Source organism: Tubulanus polymorphus, chromosome 7 (genome assembly GCF_964204645.1).
Source record: "Tubulanus polymorphus chromosome 7, tnTubPoly1.2, whole genome shotgun sequence".
NCBI classification, from domain to species: domain Eukaryota; kingdom Metazoa; phylum Nemertea; class Palaeonemertea; order Tubulaniformes; family Tubulanidae; genus Tubulanus; species Tubulanus polymorphus.
The window spans coordinates 5374191-5386378 of NC_134031.1; the positions used below are offsets into that span (position 1 = coordinate 5374191).

At 40.6% G+C, this 12188-nt stretch overlaps 2 protein-coding genes across 2 annotated transcripts; one reads left to right on the forward strand and one right to left on the reverse strand.

Moving 5' to 3' along the window:
• Positions 1–1274: 1274 nt before the first annotated feature.
• Positions 1275–5192, reverse strand: LOC141908550 (uncharacterized). The gene is made up of 4 exons (XM_074798647.1): positions 5085–5192; positions 4924–4976; positions 4274–4417; positions 1275–3930 (listed from the first exon to the last, which is right to left on the reverse strand). The coding sequence occupies exons 1-4, from the start codon at positions 5149–5151 to the stop codon at positions 1540–1542; spliced, it is 2655 nt and encodes an 884-aa protein (XP_074654748.1). The 5' UTR covers positions 5152–5192; the 3' UTR covers positions 1275–1539.
• Positions 5193–5665: 473 nt separating this feature from the next.
• On the forward strand, positions 5666–11377 carry LOC141908749 (pseudouridylate synthase TRUB2, mitochondrial-like). Its single transcript, XM_074798932.1, has 9 exons — positions 5666–5742; positions 6579–6754; positions 7577–7696; positions 8091–8171; positions 8270–8334; positions 8950–9031; positions 9810–9882; positions 10269–10411; positions 11014–11377. The coding sequence occupies exons 2-9, from the start codon at positions 6628–6630 to the stop codon at positions 11337–11339; spliced, it is 1017 nt and encodes a 338-aa protein (XP_074655033.1). The 5' UTR covers positions 5666–5742; positions 6579–6627; the 3' UTR covers positions 11340–11377.
• The last annotated feature ends 811 nt before the right edge of the window (positions 11378–12188 follow it).

The following is a 12188-nucleotide window of genomic DNA, read 5'->3' on the forward strand; positions in this document are numbered from 1 at the left end:
TCGTACCGTGTTCACGTGATTCATCCACAGGGATTGCTCTCAAAATAGACCCAGAAAAGCTAATAAATTCACCAACAAAAAAAAAACTAGAAGGATATATAAATTGAATAGATATTCTTTCTTTCACCTGAAAAAGTTGACAATAAAATTTACAAATATAGATATTCCAGCCGGTAGCGTTCTAGTTAAATGCAATAGATACATGTATAGAAAATACACTAACAAAATGCAAGTAAAATACTTCCTTCATCGGAAGCTGGAACAAATGACATGCGACTGATGGAATGGAGACTGCCATGTTAACTAACCAAACAAGCATTTCCCTTTACAAAGCATTGAAATGAAATGTGATTGGCTACAGAATATCATGAAATGAAAGACGCGAATAGCTGTACATTCAGCCTACTAGAGCAGTTTCTTTCCTATAAGGAGTGCAAAAACATGGAGTGACAAAATTCTTAAAATACAAATAACAAGAAGTGTTTTTAGGCTAAAAAAAATTGATAGCTTGTTTCTCCACTCTGGTGAGCTTACAAGTTGATGCGACCGGCCGCCTATCTACAGCCTATGGCAGGGATTCGAACCTGATGGCATCGCTTCACTCAGCCACGGCACGAAACCTTGCCACACTAGACCGGGTGCGCAGGTTTACCGCAGGAATTGCGACACCAATCAGATTGCTCCTATAATCGCTGATGAACTATCAATGGGAAAACTCGGGCTGAAGTAAACCGGGATATCTGATTGGCTAATAATGTCATCATCTAAGCCGCGCATGTAGCTGAGCACTCGGTCTAGCGTGGCATGGTTTCGTAGCGTGGCATGGTTTCGTACCGTGGCAATCTCGATGCCATCAGGATCGTATCCCTGCCGGGGCGAAGGATGAGGATCGATATGAAAGAAAATCGCCCGCGATCCACATGCAATCTATTACGGGTAATCGGCTAACTTTTCATAATAATTTATATACATGATTTGGAATCAAAATAATTTATCATACATTATTATCATCATTAAAACATTTCTACTAATTAAATCGGCAAATAAATTCGATATCACATTTTCATCCGAACACAATCAAAATATCAACGAAGGAACCGGCCTCCGATTGAGCAATATTTCAAATCACTTTAATTTTCTACGATAACAATCAACGCTTTAATATTTTCCATAATTACAGTAATTCATTACCACCACTTCTACATACTTCTACATTCAGTTAATCAATTAACTGTTTTAGAAACGGGCACATTTTCAGGGTCCGATCTAAGCACTTGTCCGATTGCCCGGGACAAGTATATTCTCATCAGAGCAAGTAGGTTATCATTATCACTTATCCCCCGGGCTGGTGCAATTTTATGTCACAAAGCTTTTTTCCCACCTGACACAACGGATGATAGTGCCACCAATCGGACTGCCTGTGTAGGGCAAGTAGCTTTTGGAGGGGGCAAGCGAAATTTCAGATATGCTTGCCCCCGGGCAAGTGGCTATCATTCCTTAGATCGGACCCTGATTTTTCTAGAATTCTAGAATCTAAATTCATTTCAAATCCGTTACTTTAACGTACATCGTCTTGATCATTTCCTTGTCGAGCGTCTGGCCGCTGTTTCGTGCGTGCATTTTCAGGTGCTTCATCAAAACGAAATGCCGGCCGAACGTTTTACCGCAGAGGTTACACTTGTACGGGCGTTCGCCCGTGTGCGAGCGCTCGTGGCGCTTGCACGTCGTCTGCGACGCGAACGTCTGCCCGCAGAAGTTACACGGATACGGTTTCTCGCCGGAGTGCACGCGCACGTGGTTCTTCATGTTCTGCTTCAGCGAGAATTTCTGCTTGCAGATGTTGCACTCGAACAGCGAGTCGGCGTGCTTCGCCTGCACGTGTTCGAGCAACGCCGATTTGTCGCCGTCGAACGGAAGTTCGCAGTATTTACAGAATATCGCCGCCGCGCACGTATGCTTCGATTTCCCACCCGTGACGCCGTTAATCTCCGCCGCGCAAGCGTCGCAGTTCGCGTTCTTGTTTCGATGCAATCGATGCGTTTGATAATGACTTGTCAACGCAGCGCTCGAGCCGAATTTCTCGTTGCAGAACTTACACGCCATCGCGGCAGTCGCCCTAGACGACGAGGACGACGTGTTCTTTTCCGTGGCAGTCGACGCTGTGTTTTTATTGACGGACGAATGCGCCAGCATATGAATATGCAACCGAACACCGGTGGAAACTTGCTGCTTACAAATCGGGCAAACGTAGACGACTTTGCCAGCCTTTTCTTGCGCATAGACTTTCATGTGTTTGCACTGGTCGTACGAGCATCCGCATTTCTCGCATATATTCGCGTGTTTCGCCAGGTGATCGCTCAGGTGGCATTTACGCAGGAACGTTTTGCCGCATTCGTCGCAAGCGAACGGGCGTTCGCCGGTGTGCGTTCGTTTGTGCTTCATCAAAAGGTCGTTACGCGTGAACGTCAAGTCGCAGTACTCGCAGTTGAACGGCTTGTGTTCGAGGTGTACTTTCGTGTGGCGCTTCGACGCGGTTTTCGTCTTGAACGTTTTCTTGCACAAGTTGCACTGGAACAAACGCTCGGCGGCAATCTCGGTGACGTCCACCGCCATCGTAGAGGGCGCCGCCGACATCGATGATTCGATGTTCATCTCGCGGTTTTCCGTGCTGCTGCTGCGTCGCTGTCGGCGCGTGACCGACGAACCGCCGACGTAATCGGCGACCGGTCCCAGAATTTCGCCCCTCAAATGCATCTCCGACACGCTTTTCAAATCTTTCACGATCTCGTTCAACGCCTGGGTCTTCGATTTCGTCGTCTCCGCGTCGCCGCTCGAAAACAAACCGCCGCCGACGTTGGTCGTCACGTTTTTCGAATCTTTTTTCGCTGGTAAACCCAACTGCAGATATTCATTTCGGTACGTCGCGTGATTCGTCGCGGAATAGTTCGCGTTCACGCTACTAGATGGAGCCATCGAATTAGGCTGGAATAAATCGGCGTTCAGCGCCAATGAGGAAAAGTCGCCGTTGCTCGTAGAATACGGTGTAAATTGACCGTTAAGATTATAGTCGGTAGAATTCGCCGGTAATTGGAACCTGTTGTACGTGTTTTCAGGTTCAGCAGTCGTAGTAGCGGTATTGGAATAAATATTCGTATTTTGTCCGGTATCGATATAGTTGCCGTTACTCGCGGCGAAGACTCCTTCGTTACTGGTCGCGGGGATATACGAATTCAACGGAGCGTGATACTGCTGTAAGTGACAGCTTAAATCGTTCGCGTTCGCGAACAAGATTCCGCAAACCAAACACATCAGATTGTCGTCCGATTGTTGATGATAAGCTAGATCGGGGCCGATGTCTAATTCGGTGTAATTATTATTCGCAGTTGTTTGGGCGTAACTCGGCTGTGAATAAGCAGCGGCCGTCGCCGCCGGCGTTGCGTGTCCCGTATAGAAATTATTTGCGTTCTGCAACAACGAATCGATTTGTTGCAGAAGATTATCGGTCGCGTTCGCCCCCGCCGCCGTCTGCTCATCGATGACGGCGTCGGGTATCGGAACGAAGCCGTCGTGCGCCGACGACGCGAGGAACTCTTGCTCGACTATATTCAAATTATTCGCGTTGTTGTTGATGAAGGCCTCTGCGAATCCGATCAAACCAAAGTCGACTTCGTCCACGGCGCCTTTATTCGTCGGTTTCTTTCGATTTTTGCGCGACGGAGCAATTTTTCGGCGTTTTCGACACAAGCTCAATTCTTGTTTCGGTATCAGTTCGTAATCCTGGTTTATTGATCGCAACAGTTTTCTCTTGATCCCGCTGGCGCTGCCGGTTGGTTTTTGTAGATTCTGCGGCGCTGCGTTCTTCGTTTTCAATCGACCGGAAAATCGTTTTGGCGAGTATTTCACCGGGTCCAATGACTGTAGTAACTTTCGCTGGAAAATAACAAATGACGTCGTTAAATATTCCTCTGTCAGTTTAAGATTTAAAGACAAGTAAAACCAGAAAGAAATACAGAAGAACTACAGTTGAACTCGCTGAATTTAGATTTTCAATCCAGATTTTCTATACAACATTTCATAGTGGCAATGGTAGCAGAACATGCAAAGGATTTTGTGTTTACTTGGTCTATACAGTAACAGACGCTAAGCTAAACACAAAATTCGGTCAGCTTGTATTTTCCAATTCAATTTAGTTATTTGGATGAGTCGTCATCATATTGTGATAATGATGATCCCAAATACGATGACTAAAGCGAGTTATTCGTAACGAACTTACTTTAAGAAGCATCGGTTGTTTCGGCGAAAGCAATATTTTGTGAATCGGTTTCTTTTTCGATTCGGACGCTTTTTTTGGTTCATCTTCGCTGTCCGTGTCTTCAACTTTAACGCAAGACAACTTCTTCGGAGTCGCGCTCTTTCGCTGAAAAAACACGATCGAATTCAAACAGCTTAAGTCAAATGTTAAAATTTTAGACCAGAAAAGAGAAAACTTGATCGATTCTTATAAAACTGGCTAACAAACCATTAGCACCAAATTGACAAGTTTTTTGGGCCTCAACACTATGTTTTAATAAATTTCAATAGCAGGCCTATATAAGTTACCAAAGATTAAAATAATGATAATAATAATAAATATGTCATTTATATAGTGCAGGTATCCTAAACAGAGTCAAGTTATTAGCCCTTTTCATTAAATTGGTATTATTACCCCCAGCCTTTAACTCTATTCTATGTATCAGTCATCTCTCCCTGGGGAGAAGTAACACCGAGCGGCTAACAAGCGTTCAGGAGTCATCTATCAATGAGGATAAGTGTCTTGCCCGAGGACACTACGGTAATGTACGGGGTTTGAACCCACGATCTGGCTTCATAATTGTCTAATGACGATATAATGTACATTCTCCAAAATATGCCTATTATACTCACCTTAGAAGCTGACCGGGGTGAGATGATTAGATTCTCCGCCAATTCGCCATCATCTAAGATATAAAAAATAAGTTCAAATTGTTTACTTTCAACTAGCAGCCGATCGCATTCATACAGCGAGTCAAATTTGAATATGAACTGATTTTTGCTTTAAAACTAACCTCGCGGTGGTGTTACGATGGAATTCGTTGTAGTAGTTTTAGATTTAGGCGAATCCATCTTGCTCATGTTTCTTATGTTCAGCTATCAGTCACATTTGGATTTTTCTGCTAGAAAAGAGATTACAAAACGGATTGCTATTTGTAGGCCCTATAGTTTAACCTACTTATAGGTATCAACCTCATTGGAGCCTAACTTACCCTGCCTTACCCTAATCCTAGCCCAAAAACAGACCTCTAACCCTATTCTTACCCTCTTCAGACATTTTATCGATATTCACTGCCTCTGGCTAAATCAAATAAATAATTGAATTGAATTGTATTTTGAATGGGGGAACGAAAGTTGATTTTACGGAGTTTGATGGTGTTTTTGCGGGATATGAAAAGTTTGCTTTATACTCTAACAAAATCTCAATCAGGATTTATTACTTACAGGAACGCCAGCGACTCTAACAGTACATTAGAACGATTAAAACGATGATTCTTTCGACGAAACCATTTCTTTTTTAAATTCAAATTTCGTTCAATTTCCGGGTTGGTCGCAGCACTGTACGGTACAGCGCCGAGACCCGCGACTGACTGACGGCTCAAGGTCGTAGAGCTAATCGTTAACCACGATGTACAACTCTTCTTTTTTATTATATTCGTTGACTATTTAAAGGTATTTTAGTGAATAATTGAAATAATCTTGTTAATTTAAATGATGCAATAGTGATCGTGGGCTGAGGTTGCCTCGGGCTTCCCAGATTTTTGTGAAAATCGGTTCAAAATAGGATCCCTATATCACCACATACAGACATGTTCGAGTGACACACCAACAACAGAACAGGCAACACACATTGCGATTTTCCTCAGACTGAGCCCCTGTTGATTGGGCTTTCACTGGCTTGTTGGTCTTGATGTCCAGCAGAGAGGAATGGATTGACCTTTAAACTCACCTCTTTTTAATGTCGATTTTAATTTTAAAACCCCTTCAGTAGTTCAGGCTTCAGTGTTGACCAATTTTTTTTACTTTTGAAGGCTGGAGATGGAATTTTTTGAAAATTTTTTCCAATTCCCTAACCATACCAATATTCCTGACATACCACTCATATAGCATGTTGTATCATTAGGTGCTGCTATCATTCAAAAGAGTTAATAATCAGTTAACATTGATTCACTGCCGTGCAGTGTATTAGCAAAGTCTATCACTGATTTATACCCCGCGCTGGGGTGTAGACGCACTGGAAAAGTTAAACCGTGTTGAAGGGCTAGGTGCAGATCAAACTATGAGCATTGAGAAATATTTTAAATATCACCTAAATTTATGTAAATTATCAAACGAGCCGGACACCAATAGGCCTCAACAGGCCTCCATAAGTCCGTGATATTGATGATGATGATGAAGAAGGATTGCCCCTAGGCTCAAAGTCTTAGTTATTGAATATTGGGTTAGCCCTAGCGTACTGCTAAACCTGAAGTTTGTATTAAAATGTGTTGAGAATTTTGTTTTTTCAGTCATTAATCATAAAGGAGTTGCGTTCTATCCACTGTAATACAGCAGCTTATGATGAATAAATGGAATTACGCGCCGGCTGCTTTTGAAGCGCTGAATGGAGTGTTCTGTGTTTATAAACCGGCTGATGTTCCCATGGCAAGGATTGTTAATATGATCAAAGAAAAACTGGCTGATGGTAAGTTCAGTAGGTTTTATATCAAAAACCCTGCTTTATCTGGGTCATTCGAGACAACATAGGCCTGGGACCGGTTTCACGAAAAAGTTTAAGCCGAAAACGGTTTAGTTTGAATTGTTGTCTTCATCGAAAAAACATGAAGTAACCATTAGCAATTATACCAAAAATTTGAGTTTAACTTTTTTGTGAAACTGGGCCCTGGTGCCAATTTTCTATCCCGGTATGTCAAAAAAGTGCATCATCATGTTATACGAAATAAGTAGTTAATTTTACATGTGGTACCTATAAAGGCTGGTTTTATAGACTGTTTATAACAGGGGGGGTTTACTCAATTCATGGTCAATTGAGGTCAAAGTTCATCCCAGTCTTAACTGGCCCTAGGGGAAAGAAGTTGCATCAGGCCCTTCTTTGGGACCATTGGAATTAATTGATACGGTTAGTGACAATAAAAAGGCGAATTAAAAAAACGTCATATTTTACATATGTACACCTCAATAATCCATATTAGATCAGCATCCAGATTAAACTGACCCGGATTATCAGTTATTCGATTATAGATTGTGTATTATGGAGAATCTTCTGGAATGCTGTATTCCTGACACTACAGTGATACAGTATTCCTCTGTTGAAGATGACTATTAACTAAAAATACATAAAGATGTATTTTTGCTGTTAGGTTATAGTTAAAACATTAAACTTCATCTTTCTCATTATATGGACGTAGGATTCTCTATATATCATCACAAAACAGAATAGTGTTTCACCAATGTTTCCGTAGATAATGATTGATCTGACATGTTCGTGTGTTGTATATATACATAGGTTTGAATTCGATGCCCGGTCGACCTTTACGAACTATGGTGCAGCTGAATGAGAATAAAACTGATACCGACGGATTACCCGTGGTCACAACCGTGCCCGATCTGGCCGATCATCCATTAGGTAATACCAACCTTCACCGTATTGAGTTAGAATTAAGCTTTTATGTCAAATTTTATTTGTACAAAGTTGCGAAAGAACTAGGACTGGAAAAAAATAAAAGCCTGTTTATTATTCAGCTTATCTGCCAACTGTTATCATTAAGAGAAACCTAATCAACGTTTTCTTTCATATTTCGAGAAAATTTTACTGAAAAAATTCAACTCGTTACTGATAGCACTTTTCTCTGGTTGGCAGCCCTGATTTCAGTTGATAACCCGCCGAACATTTTTGGAATTAAACCAATCAGTTATTTGTCAAAAACCTTAGCCTCGAACTAACCTATTTGATTATGAAAAAGGGGCCAAATGTGCCGATAGTTTTGAAAGTTGATGAGATTAAATTGTTTCGCCATCAGTTGTAGGACCGAGGTATCTACCCGAAGATTTCCGAATAACCTATAGCAATAAACTTTCGAAGCCTTCATCCGGAGTTGTAGGTAAGAGTAGTTAGTCGACGGTGAATCATATATTCAAGTGTTCATCTCGATTTGAAAATCTTCATCGCATAGTTTGTGTCGATATCAATTTTTTCAAGCACTTGGTATTGGTAGAAATGGGAGTTACAAAGCTTCGCAAATGAAATATGCAGGATATATGAGGGTAAGCGATGTTACTGTGGTTACTGCTTCGTTTTTCATTTTCTTGTTTGAAATATGGAGGTCCTCTAGCCCTGTGCTTTTTCAACTTGACGACACCAAATTGTTTGGTAAACACATTATGCAGGGTGGCAACTTACCTGGAAAAAAGGGAAAAGTCAAGGAATTTCTTTTCTCCCTATTCCCTGGCTTTTTTTAAAGAATTTCTTTTAAAAAGTCAAGGAATAGGGAATTATGTAAAAAAATCTGGGAAAAGTCAGGGAAATTTGTTTGGATTGCTAGATCGTGCGTAAAATCAAACAGTTTCCATCTATTTCTTACATATTTAACTGTGTTAATTGATTAGATTCTTAGCAGATCGAGTAAGGGAAAACAATGTGCGTGTCTGGGAATAGTCAAAAGCTAGTCAAATAAAAGTGACCGCTCTGGTTTGGAAAGTAATGTACATTACAAACCCTCAAAGTTTATAAATTCCCTCTGCTTATCTTGAATTGTTATGTAGTGTGCCAAATCTCCAACCCTGTCTGCCAAACAAACTATCACGTCGCAGCATGACTGACCTCTATATACTGGTTTTGTTAAACGTACCGGTGCTTTATAATTTATGATATTTACGTAGGTTTATCACGTCAATGGTATATTGGGGCGGTGTACACATGATTTTCAGCCTACCGGGCGTCTTATTGAGAGAACTACATGGCGTAAGTATCAGTTCAGTAGATTCTGTCGCGTGATGACCACCACAGATAGCTCTCAACTTCAAATGTCTCGTTGTATATATTTTAATGTACAGTTTTTACCGTTCAATTTGGATATTGCTGATGTCAGATATATTTGAATGATGAAATTAGATTTTTGGTTGCGTGTGTTAGTATCCTGGGGTGGATCCAGCCTACTGCTGCTTGAGCGGTACCTATGGTTGCAAGAACAATTTTTTTCGAGATGTCAAACGCCAGAGCAATTTTTGAAGTATTTTGAATCGATGTGCGGAAAATTGGATTCAGCATCCCCAAAAATGCTCAGAATGCATCTGCAGGCAGTAAAATTATCCCATACGCCCTTTATGGCAGTGTGATAAATGTCTTGAAGCAGTTTTCAGGATTAGTGGCAGGATCCAACCACTGGTTTCTATATTACATTTTGTATATACAGTCGAACCAACATTATGATTATAATGATTGTGGTTTTTGATCCAAATTCTGACTCCCTGATTTCAAAGATTTAGTTCATTGTCAATCAACGTGCTTTTCTGTTATCCACCATCATGTGATATTGTTCCAAGCGATGGCGGATTATTGAGAGTTGACTGTAGGACCCGGTTCCACAGTTGTGAGTTAAGATTTGACTCAAAGTTAACTCATTGAAAATGAACTTATTTTGACTCGGAGTTAACTATAACTCACAACTGTGGAACTAGATCTTGATGGGTAATATTCATTACAGCAAGTTTGCTAACTCACACGACTTCTGTATTTTCAGGACATGTAACTTCAGCTAAAATAAACAGATGCATTTCTGCGGCGCAAGCTGGGCATCAGCGCAACATGTATCGGTAAATTTATTTTATCATTCTCTCTCTCTACATTCAAACCCGCTTAATCCGGATTTTAATCTAATCCAGAGATATTATTTATGATCTACCTATTCATAAATGTTCAGTCACTGATCCGTAGTGACCCTGTAGTTTGTATAACACGTCTCATAGTCAAACAACTGTGAGACAGGCAAAATCGATTCCCCAACTATGAAGCTGGATTCATAGTCAATAGTCAAACAACTCAAATCCGTAGAAACAACTCAAATCTGTATAAAAACTTAACTTAAAATCCACTTAAAAACTTAAATCCACTGATCCAGACAAGAGTAGAATCAACCCTGCGCGCAACTGTGATTGAAACTGAGTTTTGATATCATCGCGTATTGTCAATTTTTTCACAGGTATATGGGAGTTGAGATGGACAGTCAGGAGGCGTATGAAGTTGCAGCTCGAGGCTTAGTTCGACCTCAGGAAACCGTCAACGAAGGACCGATTATTTATGGCATGAAATTAGTCGAATATAAGCCACCGGAATTCACTTTGGGTAAGTTGCGACCGTCAATTTTTTAAAAACTTTTCTTAAGGATTTGTGTACGGGCATTTTGTATCCAATCGGTATCAGTCCGTGGCATGGAACCACCGCAGACAATCCATTTTAGTTGTTTTTGAAAGCGTGGTAGTAAAATATCCAGTAGTCATTTTGTTAGAGTAGAAAATGTCTCTGGTGAGGTCCTGAACACACGGGTAGCCTAGATGATAATAAAATAGAAAAAAAGTTTTGATAAAAGTGCTGATTTCTTAAAAGTATTGATTGTCCAAGTGAACCTGCTCTGGGCTATAGATTGATTTCAAGAATTTAAATGAAATATAGTTAAAGTCCTTTATAATGCCTCCACTGGTGGGACAAATGAAATATATGGCGTTATAACGAATTTGCCGTTACAAAGAATGGTATTTTCATTGTATTTTAGTTAGATTATGAAAATCTGTTCTCTGAAAAATCTTGGCGTGATCAGTGGTATTAAATAGGATGCCGTTATAACGGACTTTGACTGTATTTAAATAACGAAACAAGAATTATGCTGGAACGTGTTATTAAAGATTGTTTTCGTGTGTTTTCAATTGCCTTTGTAATTTCATTTTCAGAGGTTCATTGTATCGGCGAGTATTGCACGTATTTAAGAAAATTCGTTCACGAATTGAGTTTAGATATGAAATCGTCTGCCGTGTGTAGTTTAGTTCGCAGAATTCGTTACGGACATTTCACGTTAGATCACGCTCTGTTACGGAAACATTGGACCGTACCGGCGATACTGGGCAGCATCGAACACTGTAAACCGTTAGTGAGGAAAGATAAATTAAAACCGGGACTTCTCATGAAACCGTTGGAAAAAACGGAGAAATTATTGTTACCCGATGGAGATTTCGACCGGGTCGAAGAAGCACAGGAATATTTGCCTACCGGAACCTAGGTTCTCTTGTAATTTTTTTTTCAATAAATCGATTTTTATGGGTGTACATTAAGAAGATTCTTCGTTTAGTATTCGATTGTTTTTAACGGAATGCGGATGTTATGCACGGATGACGTCGAAAATATTGTTTTCATGCACCTTAGTGACCATCGTGCGAGTGCTTTTTAAAATTATAATATCAGAAACGACTAGAAGACTCTTCTGTACCAGTACGCACTACATATGTACGCTGAGCCGGTCGTGACGTCATGTGTATGGGGAACGAGTCGGATGGAAGTTGTGGAATTTCTTCTCTTTGCATCTCAATTTCAAAAATTTTGTCCGAATTCTACGCGACTATTCTCAGAACCCGACATTAGCGTGGTACGTTACAAAAGGTTCCACATTCTAGAAAAAACTCCCACTTCCATGAAAAAAGTTCCACTCTCATGAAAATCGAACCCACTAGTATCATGGTCATGACGTCGAAAGGCAGTTTCGCATTTAACTGTCATTTTTTTCGTGTGGGAAGTAATATCCACATGAAATGATACGTAAAATGATTTTTATATGTAGCGGCAAAATCGGCCTACATGTCTAACAATCGGTCGGGACGAGTACTTATCAAAATGAAATAGCGAGATGCTTTTAACAATTTTATCATTTCGGTCGTTAAAATATTTTGCATGGCTGAGTGGAAAATGACGTATATCCAAGCGTTTCCGAGTGCTCTACGATTATATATTATCAGTTTACAATCATTTCCTGAGCTATTTTCAAACAAACGATTGTTGAGTGGGCGTGTCTGAATAAAAGAGCAAATTTGAAATTTTGAAGTACGCGATTGCCTTCGTTTTGGTCGGAATGACA

Excerpts from the sequence above, each read along its gene's own strand:
- LOC141908749 (XM_074798932.1), top strand. The coding sequence starts at position 6,628 with ATGATGAATAAATGGAATTACGCGCCGGCTGCTTTTGAAGCGCTGAAT. Across the intron at positions 6,755-7,576 it reads CAAAGAAAAACTGGCTGATG|GTTTGAATTCGATGCCCGGT; the intron begins GTAAGTTCAGTA and ends ATATATACATAG. Across the intron at positions 9,032-9,809 it reads TATTGAGAGAACTACATGGC|GACATGTAACTTCAGCTAAA; the intron begins GTAAGTATCAGT and ends CTGTATTTTCAG.
- LOC141908550 (XM_074798647.1), bottom strand. The coding sequence starts at position 5,151 with ATGAGCAAGATGGATTCGCCTAAATCTAAAACTACTACAACGAATTCC. Across the intron at positions 4,418-4,923 it reads CACCCCGGTCAGCTTCTAAG|CGAAAGAGCGCGACTCCGAA; the intron begins GTGAGTATAATA and ends GTGTTTTTTCAG. Across the intron at positions 3,931-4,273 it reads AACAACCGATGCTTCTTAAA|CGAAAGTTACTACAGTCATT; the intron begins GTAAGTTCGTTA and ends GTTATTTTCCAG.